Source organism: Mesitornis unicolor, unplaced genomic scaffold, assembly GCF_000695765.1.
Source record: "Mesitornis unicolor isolate BGI_N332 unplaced genomic scaffold, ASM69576v1 scaffold26558, whole genome shotgun sequence".
NCBI classification, from domain to species: Eukaryota; Metazoa; Chordata; class Aves; order Mesitornithiformes; family Mesitornithidae; genus Mesitornis; species Mesitornis unicolor.
In genome coordinates, this window is record NW_010204255.1 from 3,140 (window position 1) to 15,058 (window position 11,919).

Consider the following 11,919-nt stretch of genomic DNA (forward strand, 5'->3'; position numbering starts at 1 on the left):
CTCAGAAATAATGGGTTCTGCATATCCAGGAATGGGACAGTGACTTCCTTCAAGGACGCTGACTTCCAGCTGGACACAAATTCATTGCAAATGTCTGGTTTTAGCCGAGTTTGTTGGTAGGTTGAATTGTTTATTTAGGGTGTCCACCCCAGTTTTGAAACTCTTAAATTCCTTTCCAAGGTGAACATTTGAAAGCTTACATCCTTCCTGCAGCTTATCCCTGTTAGTGAATGTCTTGGTAAACCTGTCTGAAAATCTTTTGATCCCTGATAGTGCCTGATCAGTCGCTGGTCAACCCACTGCCCTTTTTGTCTGGTCTGGATAAATCTCCCAATACTGGTCTGAATTCTTGTGGTTGTCTTTACTTTCTGCAGATTCTCACACAGGTTCACCAGAGGTCAGCAGACTTGAACAGTAATGCCAGGCACAACTACCACTGTAAGAGCCGTTTCATGGCTCATACCAATGCTGCGGTCAAGGTTGGTGAAGGCATTAATTCTGTTGACTCTGGTATATTCCAAAGGCCATGTTCCTCTGTCACACAGAAATCCTGGTGCCTGTCACTCCAGCAAAAGCTCTGCCTCTTCTTGCAGACAGAGGAAACGCCATCCTGCTGCCCAGTGATATGGGCATGCTGCTACCACAAATATCCTCTGCAAAAAGTGCAAAGCTCAGCTTCACTTCCTTCTTACCTGTTACCACCTTGGTCTTTCATTATTTCACTTCACTTGGCTGAAGATTTTAATTGCCTCTTCCATTTAGCCTCAGTTAAGGCCCTTCGGCTTTTACCAATTCTGTGGCTACATTTAGAGCAAAGACTCGCTTGGTGGTCCTAGCAATGATCTCCAGAGTGGCAGTGTTGTCAGTCAAGTTATCCACTGCAGTGTATGGTGTTCTTTACCTGGGATAATATTTCATCTCATTTTCACCTTTTCAAATTCTCTCCACTACACCTTTCAAAGGAGAACATTTATAGGTACCTTTTGATAAGCCCTTAGTGCCTTCCTGTCCTCTGCATCCAGCCTGCTTGATCTTGCCATGGCATAATACCCACCCCTCAGTTTCCATCCTGCTAGCAAAATGAGGAAGAAATTGGTGAAGGCAGACTGCATTCACTGGATACCAAGTGATGCCTCTATTTCATTGCCTGGGCTATCTCGCCTACAGGAGTACAGTCCTCAGCTCTTCTGCAGGGAGTCAGTCCTGTTATTTACAAAGCTGAAAAGTACCATAGAATCCTTAATTTTTGTTGATTATCCAAACTTTTAAATTCCCAGTATATAAGCTATGTCAACCAAATTGATCAGTGGGAGTAGCACGTAGTTTTCCTACTGATACCCTATTTGTGTGTTTAGATGGATCATTTGCATGCACAACATGATATAGTATGACTCAATCTGCTGTCTGTTTTAACTCCTTAATGAGTTGTGCCTTCTTGGCTGCTGTATTTCACTCACAGCCACTAAAAGCAGTAGGGTTACCAGTCTGTATTTGAGATTATGAGTGCCCTCTGACCTGACAGATTCCAGAGAAATTCTGCAGTTGCTTTCTCTTCAACTTCAGTATTTCCTTTAATGTGAGTTGAGACGGCTTTATTCCCAAAAATATTATGAAAGAAGTGAGTAGTTCCCAGCTCAGTAAAGGCTTTGAAGATGTCTTTGAGACAGTATGTTACCAAAAAGCATTGAATTCTGGATAAAATTCTTCATACTTGCATTTAATATTTACATTGCATGTGTTTGAACACCATAATCAAAGCTGATCGTTTATTTTTAAGTGTGTTTGAATGGTGATAAGGTCTTTGCAGGAAAGTACTGTCTGTCAAACCATGTAAAACCAAAATGCACTTCCAGTAACACAGTGATTTACTTACTGTTTTGATAATCACATAGATATTTTTGTTTTCTGCTAAACTGCTATAAATTCAAATATACTTGTTTTCTTCATTTATTTTTCTCTGGGTGTCCTACCTGAAGTCTAAAGCAGGACCTTGGCTGGCTGCCAGATGCCCACCCAGCTGCTTTCTCACTGCCCCTCCTCAAAAGGACAGAGGGAGAAGATAAGATGAAAAAGCTCATGGGTTGAGATAAAGACAGGGAGATTGTTCACCAGTTCCTGCCACGGGCAAAACCAGCTTGACTTGGGGAAATTAATTTACTTTATTGGCAATTAAAAATAGAGTAGAATAGTGAGAAACAAAGACAAAACTGAAAACACCTTCCTCCCACAGATTCTTCCCCGGCTCAACTTCATTCTTTCAAATTAATTCCAAATTTTTCTACCTCCTCCGCTTGAGCAGCTCAGGGGGATGGAGAATGGAGGTTGCAGTCAGTCCACAAAACTTTGAGTGAGCACCTCCTCCCTCTCCTTCCTCACTGACCTTGGTGTCTGCAGGGGTCTTTCTTACATTTTTCTCATTCCTCTCTCACAGCTGCTGTGCAGTATTTTTTACTCTTTCTTAAATATGTTATCACGGAGGCACCACCAGTGTCTCTGCTGGGGCTCAGCTTTGTCCAGTGGTGGGTCTATTCTGGAGTCAGCCGGCACTGGCTGTCCAGCATGGGGGCAACGCCTGGTCCCTTCTCACAGAAGCCATCCCTGCAACCCCCCCACTACCAAAACCTTGCCACATAAACCAAATAAGAGCAATGAGTTTCTGATAAAAGTATTTTGTAGGAGGTGAGGATTCTCAATCACAAATTAAATACCACTAAATCCCATAAGATCTGATATAAACTCTTAAAAGGAGTCATCCTTCCTTCTAAAATGTTTGCAAAGCTCATGTTGGTTGCTACCATCACTATGTGTTTTAAATTATTATGATAACAATTAGATAAATGAGTATGTATAATCTCTAAGCTTATATTGTGAAATCCTGATTTTCTTTGGAGAAACCAGCCAGCTTCATGACCCAACAGGATGTGATAGTAGGGATAATAAAGCCACCATGTAATGATGAATACGCCCCACCTTGAAATGACTAGAATTTAAATAATGTCAGAAGTTATTGATTAACCCAGGGTTGGGTAGGATTTACCTGCTGTAGTAAAAGCTGACTATTCCATCTGAATGCTTGTTTCATTGCAGAGCACAAGAGCTGCATCCTCCACACTCAGACTGAGCAAAAATGGGCAGTTCACATGTAAGTAGTTATTTAATTTGGATTGTCAAAATGCAGCACTTTCCTGTTTTTATTTTTATGCATTTTCACTTTAAATCATATTAATAAAGCTGCAAACAAAAATTTAACCTCTGAGTCTACTTTAATTGTGAGTGGGAAGTTGTATGTAGCTGGTAATGTCACTTAACTGCAGTATATTAATAATGAAAATATAACACACAGGTTCTGATTGGTTTAATGTTCATTATGGCTTAGTTTAAAAGGGCAGCACTTTAATTTTAAGGAAAAAAATGACGTGTAGGATGTCATGGGAAAACTAATATTAGTTTAGCAAATTTGTGTTGGAACATTCTGAACACTAAAATAATTCCCTAAAGATGAATGAAAAACTTCCTGTCCCAAAGGCCAACTCTATCAACATTTGTCTAAGTTTATCACTGAACAGTAGGGTCAGGAGTAGTCTCAAAGTGTGGTGCTCACAGAAGGGCCTGATTAAACTCCAAGTGTCAGGATTTACTATGTCAAAGTATCATGAGTTTTGACTGAGACAATTTTGGCTAACATTTAGATGTTTAATAGTAAATATCTATATCTGCTAAAGATATTTAACCTCAAAACAACCTGATTGTCAAAAGTTTGTGTGGTAGCTGTGAATGATTAGTGCTTCTGAAAATTAGGTAGCTTGTGCTGAAGAAGTTGGGAGTTTTTAGCTCCAGTTTTAAAACTAACGGGTAAAAGGCAGTGTTTATTCTGCAGCATATTTTCTCCTTGAATTCTGAAAACCTGTAGTTTTTCAGCATGTGTCAATAGAAGACAGCCTGTTTGCTGATACAAGCTAATGTTACATTAGTTTCTCTAAGATTCATATTATTATGTGAGTATTTTTTTAATTCATATTCAGCAAGGCCTTGAGAGATGCCGAGCATCTGCTGCTTTTGGACCATCTCTCCAGGACGTTTTCTTTGCCAGACTGAGCAAATTTGTACCATTTGTGCAAAGCTCCAGCTACTGACCCAAGGAGCTTTTTGTCTCCCTGTGCAAGGGTGGATGATTCCATCTCCACACCCTCCTTTTCTAGCCTGGCTGCTTGCTAAGGGGAGAAAAGTGAGCAGTTCAGCAACCAATCTTTGCTTAGGAAACAAGGCCAAGAAAGCTCCTGCAACACAGCCCCGTGTGTCTACACAAGCACGCATCACAGGGTGGTTGGCAGGTATCTCCTGTAGTTCCTGACCCTGGAGAGCCCTTCGCTGAACACCACACTGAATGCAGTGTAGAGCAAGCATATCGCATTTAGGTTTAAACCAGCCAGCTGAGGTCTATCTATGGTGAGGAGATCACAGCACTGCCTCTCAGACACGTTTGGCAGTTGAACGAGCTCCATGCAAGGCAAGGTAGCCTGGATGTAGGTGAAGTACACTGGAGTTGTGCTCTAGGCTTCAAAAGAGGTGTGAGCTCATGTTGGAAGAGAATCCCTTGATTCAAACCTTGACTCAACTGGGAATTACATTGTTCTGTGTTTGTCCCTAGGAAATTACAGGTAATCTTGGAGAAATGCCTGTATCTGTTTCAGAGAACCACTTCTGGACCAGCTTGAAAATTCTGTGTCCTTATGAGAGCTTTGCAGCTGCAGTTTGTTCTTTCTCATGAGTGTTTGATGTATTGTGTTTTTTAAACCTTCAGAGCAAATCTTACAGTCTTGCTGAGGATATTCGGAAACCAGCCATAGGGACTACCAGTTTGGCAGCAGAGGAGCCAGTAAGCACTTATTTTATGAGGATGAAAGGGGCACTGTGGTGTTACAGCACATGTTGCTATGGTTTATGGTGGCTGTGGGAAGCACTGCAGCGCACAAAGGCAATTCCTCTTTCATGGTCAAGACTGGCACTGGAAAGCTGGGTGAAACTGGGTTGCTGCATTCTGTTTAGTGCTGCATCTTTCAAAATTTTGACTGCTTTGAAATTTCAGAAGTGATTTTTTTTTAATAACTCAAATTCTTCTGGAAGAAATATCAAATTAATCAGCTGGGTCAAATGAGGTATTTTATTTGGTTAAATTGATTTAGGTTTTAAAACTTTTTAAAAAAATGTCATTATTAAATGAAGTTTTCACTGAAAGCAAAACATTGTTGAAAGGAAAAGTTCCATTACATGAATTTTAAAATGGAACTTTTCAGCTATATCAACATGTCTCATTTTAAAATGAAGCTTTCATCAAAATTAATATCTTCCTGAACATGCTAATTTGAAAAAAAGTAACAGATTTTACTGAAAAAAATGCTTTCAACCAAAAAATTTCCAACCAGCTCTAAAGTGTACCTTTCTCTGAGAAACTGAGCTCTCAGTGAGGAGCTGCACATGATATAACACTACAGCTCCAAATGTGCATATTTCTGCATGCTTTTTGCTCTCTGAACTCAATCTGGTCCCTGTTTTCTACAATGAAACAAAGTTTTTGACTGCACATCCTTAGAGATTTAAAGTCTGTCATTATTTTCTCTGTTTGCAGTCTTGCATCAAGCTTTTCTGCACTTTTCTGCACTTCTGCTGCCTTCAAAATTACCACAAGTAGAATCAATCCACCTGAAAATCTGAGTGGCTGCTTTGCTGTAAGCAAGGTGCTTTGGGGACATTTTTGAAATAGCAGAAATTGTTTTGATGAAAAGTTTGATGGATTTTTACTTTTGTGAAACTATGTAATTGTTTTTTAACTTTCTGTCTCTCAAGAATCCAAGATTACTCTTTATGTATTTTACTGTTGTTCTCTGTGATGTTTGTGACTTGAATTAATCCCAGCAAATTCTTTGGTTTTTATTGAAACCACTTCTTGAGATTCTCTGGGACACCCTTGAGTTTCATCTTCTCACTGTAAAGCAGCCCAAACCTTTTGCCAGGGAGGACTCTATAATGTAAGAAGGGGGTGGAAGGTTGCTATGGGCCAGATGGTTTGAGAACTCAAAGGTAAAAAAGTAAGTGTAAAAAAGTAAGTATAAGTTGACAGGACAAGGGGCAGTGGGAGCAAGCTGGAGCATAGGAGGTTCAATCTGAATATGAGGAAAAACTTTTTTACTGTAAGGGTTACAGAGCACTGGAGCAGGCTGCCCAGAGAGGTTGTGGAGTCTCCTTCTCTGGAGACATTCAAAACCCATCTGAACACGTTCCTCTGCAACCTGGTCTAGGTGATCCTGCTCTGGCAGAGTGGCTGGACTGGATGATCTTTCGAGGTCCCTTCCAACTTCTAAGATTCTGTGATTCTGTAACCCAGAGGACATATCTGCCTGAGGAGTCTTCTTGGGGATAAGCTCACAAGCATCACAAGGACGTCTGTGTTGCCTATGGACATTTCTATCCCTGTAGAAATGTTTCCTTAGTACAAGTATTACTTACCGCAGCGTGACTTTATTATCTCATCACAAAGCTCAACAATTGCTATTTGTTGCTTCCCCTGGCAGGCCAATATTCAGTGACAGTCGATTCTTGTTCGGTCCCTGGCCACAAGCCCACAGTCAGCACAAGACAGAAATACTTTCTTGTTCAGACATTCAGCACTGTGGCAGATTCTTTTTGTTTCCCTGGTCTGCTCTTACACAGGATATTTGCTGTTCTTTCTAGGTCTGAGGCTGACTTGTGCAGCTGTGGTAGGTGTTAACAAGCATCTACCCATGAAAAATTTATTATGTGTTTGTGGTTAAAAAAAAAAAGAACCCATCTGAAGTATCAAAGGGTCATTACATTTATGTTTTACATGATGTGAAAAGGTCAAACAATTATGGTTTGTTTTTTTTTAAAAAAGTAATTCCAAAATATCTGGATTCTGATGCTTTTCTTTGTATACAACAGTTTTAGTATATTCTACCAAGTTCTGCTGTTACTATCCAGAAAAATTACTCTGCCTTTACTGTAACCATGACTACTGACTGAAGCAATGGACTGATTACTGCTGCTGTAGGTGACTCAGCTGACCTGGGAGCATCTTGAGACTTCCTTCACCCTGTGAGGTCGAAAGGAGTTAGGTGTAGAAATCTCCAAATTCAGTAGACACAGTAGGTTTGTCGGACTCTAAACTTGAAACGTCTGTATAGTAACAGCCCTTCTATGTGCCTATAAATGTATAGATGGTGTTCAGATAATGCATCTTGCAAAGGATTGTTTTGTAAACAATGAAGGGACCAAGAGGAGAAGCATGTAATCTTGGGGCTTTCCTGATGAGAACATCCTTCAAGTTCTTTTAAATAACTGAGCTTTAAAATACATGAAAGAGGCACGATGTTCCCAAAGATTGTGTCCATGTTTCAGCCCTGTGTAGGTGTACTTCAGTATATGTATGGCATACACAAGAATTTACTTCAGTTCCATCAATGTTAAGTTACCGGAACTCATCACAAGTCTCAGCTGAGGTAACAAGTGTAAAATTTTTAATAAGACATAAGAACACTTGCATCTCTGAAGCAGTATGCAAGTAATAAATTTGGTGTCTCAGCTGAAAAAGAGGCAGAATATTCCAGTTTCCAATCATTTTAGTTATTATCCCTAATGGCCCAGCATACAAAGTGTTTTCCAACCAGGCATTATGGTCAATAAAATAAAAGCAAACAAGTCCACCCCCAGTATAACAGAGAATTATTCCAAACTTGGAATTCTAAGTTTGTCCTAAGTGAATAAAGCCATTTGTTTGCCATTTTTTGGTGGCTTCCGTTTGCAAGATAAGTATTAAAAGGAAGGGATGTGAGACATGACTCATGCCTAAACACAGGCACGGTGTCTCTGGAGATTTCTAGCATCCTTTCCTGCCTCAGTTTCAGCAGCCACACCAAGAGAGTCAGGACCCTGTCAGCCCTGTGTCACCCCTGCCAGCCCCATACAGGTGCCAGGTGCTCTGGCACATCTCAAGGGTGTCTGTATTTAAGCTGATGAATTGAGCCTTCTAGAAATGAAAGCTGCAGTTTTGCAACTTTGGCATTCCCACTGCATGGTACCCTGGTAACTAACTCCGATTTTTAAAGTAAGCTATGTTAAGGAGCTCCACCAGCCACAAGAAGGTGTGGACACATTAAAACTGGACAGTGTAAAATTCAGCCATGAGAGGACCCCTTACAAATGTATTTTTTTCTTTTAATTGTGGACTTCTCTGTCAGGGTGATGAGCATGAATAAACTGAGTGGATAAAAAATTAACCATAAGCTATTATGACATGATTTATTAACAGCAATTTAGAAACAGGAGGGACATTGTAGGAGATAGATGGTTTTAATTTTGCAGTTTAAATAACTGTCAGAGCAATTACCTTCACTGTTGCTACTTGTTTGTAATAGGAAAAAGTAAATGTGACTAATTCTATTAGGATCTCCTTGGCACTGTAGTTTTAGTCTTAGATGCAGAAAATAAGGTTATTCGCACCTCTCATTTTGGAAGGAGTCACTGAATCATTGCAAAGGCTGTTGAGTAATGAAGTCTAGTCGACATGACCTACATTCATTGTGTTATCCATTGTAATATAGTTCATATAGGAACTGTTTCGTTCCTGATAGCAACAAACAGTCAGCAACAAGCTACCCTGACAGTGTGTGTTGCTGTCATACAGCTGTTAGACCTAAACCAGCCGTAAGGATTTGGGAGAGTGACAGCCTGCCTGGCAGATGGCAGGTGGCATTCAGAGACCCTGATACCATTCTCTGAGCAGTCAAGGAGGCAGATGGCAATTTCCCAGCTATGTATTGAGGCTGACTGAGAATATTACTCAAGCAAACAAAAACGACAGGTATGTTTTACAAAACAGCAGAGGAAGAAACCTTACAGTCAAAAGAACACACATAGTCCTTAATGTAGCGCTTGCCAATTGACATACGTCAAAAAGGTGTTTATCAGCCCCACCTTTTCATTGCCATAGAACAAACCCTGATGCTTGCTGATACCACCCCACTGCCAACATGCTAGGGCTGTTTGCTTCTGTTTGTTTTCAGTGTTAGCACCCATCTACTCTGACCTGTATGCTGAAAGCCTTTATATTTCATGTAAATTCCTACCTAAATAATTGAAACCAATTATTTGAATTTCACTGCAGAAAAAGCTTGTAGAAGAACATCTTTGATGCAAGGGTGATAGGGGATGGGGAACCGACCATCTGCTGCTGATGAAATATCTTCATCTCTGAACCTAGCTAGATGAGACCCATCCTTGCCTACCAGTAATTGCTGTTTGTTTCTTTTGCTTCTCCACTATACTGAAAGAGCCGTAATATTTGGAAGTCTTTCTCATGCAAGTACCTATGCACTGAAATGAAATGGGCTTTTTCTGCTATTCTGCCCTTTCTGATTAATGATCTGGAGCTTTCTGAGCAAGTCACCCTTTTGTCCCTCAGGAACATTTGCAGCCCTGTGCCAGACTGGCTGACATGGCCAGGAGCAAGGCCATACCAGTGTCCCAGGGCCTCGCCACCACAGAAAGCAAGCACAGGTCACTGAACCCTATTGCCAGATTCCCCCAGGGCCCTCATACATCCCACAGCAAGGCCAGAGGGTCCCAGTGGAGGGGTCATCCTCTGCCTGCCAGTTCCAGGAGCCACCCCACGCACAGCTCTGAGATGCGTGATCCGTGTCTCCAGGCTCTTTGCCATGGGGAGGCAGGTGTGTCACTTGTCAGGCAGGTTGGATGCTGCTGCTCAAAGGCTTTTCCTCCTTTCTTTGTCAATGTTCATTCCAGTCTCAACTGTGTTTTTAACCAACACAAGCAGGAAGATATATTTTCTATTAGGAATACATGGGTTTAAAACAAGGTGACATTATCCTAAAAAAATAATATACGTTATAGAGGGGTAGGAGTCTGTGACTATTCCTCTTATGCTCATACCTTCTGCTATGTGTCAAAAATTGACCCAGTTCAAAGGGGCCTAAGGTAGCATTATGACACGGTAAAAAAATTAGTTATGAATGGAAATGTCAGTTCTAATAGATCTGAGTATTGGTTTTCAGTCTGTCTTTGGAAGTAGATCAGAATGAAAACACAGCAGCCTACTCCCATTTTTGTTCTTGTGTTTTATTCTTAACACAAGGAAATGCTTAGAAATGAGTGATGATATTTGGGCTGTTTGTGTAACCATCCCTTTGAGTAAGAGCTCAGAGTTTGTTCTGCTAACAGACTCTTTTCCTGGCTATGTGTAATGTATAAGACTAAAACCACAAGATCAAGACAATGTGCCCTTGGTTTGTTTTTTTTCCTCTATTCAGTACTGTTAGTCTGGTTAACCTAGGATTCCAGTTGCATTATAGCTTATTAAAGGCTTCTGCCAAGATAAATAATTAATCATGAGTATATGTATGTTGATAAAAAATTAATCATGTAGGTGCTGATTTGCCAAAAGCTATCTTCCCTGATTGTAGGATATTAGATACAATTTAACTAATGAGATGAACACTCATTGCTGTTTTTATTATGCTAATGTGGTGACTAGATGATTTGGGACATTCCTTGGTAGACAGAGAAAATAATTTTTTCTCTTCACACAAAAGAAGAATGCAGAAAATCATAGAATTAGGAGGCACCTTGAGATGTCAGCTCATTTATCTGTTGCCTACAGCAAGATCAGCTCTGCCCAAACCAGCCCTGACAGCTTCTGCAGTGCTGAGCTAGAGAAGAACTGGTTCATTAGTTCGAAACAAAGCTCCTCAAAAGTCTTTGAACTGGTGACTCAGTGACTGTGCTCTGTGAGAATTGAGAAATCTTATCAGGTCCCACAGTTTCTGATCTGTGATGGGTGTTTGTTTTGGCTTGTCTGTTTGTTTTTCTGGCATTTCTGTGCTCACCTTTAGGACATTATGGATTGCTTGGGGCTTGGCTTCCTAAAGAAATGGGATGCATGACACTGCATTATGTAGATATCTGTTACCCTAGCTAAAAATGTTTGAACTCACTGGAAAATTTTTAGAAGAATTTACCAGTAGGGTGTTAGTCTTGAAATTATTAGGTGCCTGTTATGTTTCTTGAAAATCTTGAGCAGAGAGGGACTATATCAGAAACCCCCTGAACATCAGAGAATCCCCATAGCGATGGTCTATTATGCCTCCACTCATCAGAGGAATTGTTTCAGCTGCAGTTCACACCAAGATCCGTCAGACAGGAGATGTAAAACTGTTGGAAACCATACAGAGGAGTTTCTGGTGCTCACCTGCTGATAGAAAGGAAAGCTCAGGTTGTTGCACGTGGAACTGGTTTATGTCATTCTTTTTAAAACTTCGGCTTTCCCCAGTGCATTTTTGTGAACATAATTAAATATATGTGAAGAATAAGAAAACTGGTGAAATAGCTGTGGCCTGATTCTGTTGCCCACCTCCAGTAACCATTGGTGGTGCCCTCAGGTATGTGAGACATCTGCATTGGGCTGGCAAATGCAGGTCCCACCACTCATCTGACAGGCAGAGGGCAGCTTACCCTGGCCCAACTCTAGCAGCAACAGATATCTACACTTAGACAACTGAATACTACCCTAAATTTTATTCCAGACTCCATTCATATGCAGGAGTCAGTGCTGTAAAGAGTGTGGCTGAGTCACTCATAGCTCTTTCTATGTGCTGACATTTTGAGATTTAATTTTTATTTCTGTTAAGCCAAAGAAAAATGAGAACAGCAATTAGAAGAAAAGCTTGAACTTAGACATTCACTAAATAAAGCATATAATAAAATGGACTTGGCAAAAATGAAGACTGGGGTAGGCACTCAGCATCCCTGGATCAATCCAGCCCTTTTTAGAGCTCTGCCCCTAGCTATTAGACCTGCATCTCAGCTGCTCTGGTCAGCACCCGCATTCCT

The 11,919-nt window shown here is 40.7% G+C and overlaps 1 protein-coding gene across 1 annotated transcript in view; it reads left to right on the forward strand.

Annotated features, from left to right (window-relative positions):
• Window positions 1–374: 374 nt before the first annotated feature.
• Window positions 375–11,919, forward strand: part of ANXA13 (annexin A13) — a gene marked incomplete at its 5' end in the record, with an annotated part of 27,211 nt that continues 15,666 nt past the window's right edge. The window contains 2 exons of the mRNA XM_010191005.1: window positions 375–479; window positions 4,802–4,876. Of these exons, the coding sequence (XP_010189307.1) occupies window positions 375–479; window positions 4,802–4,876 (180 nt within the window). The remainder of the gene's footprint in view (window positions 480–4,801; window positions 4,877–11,919) is intronic.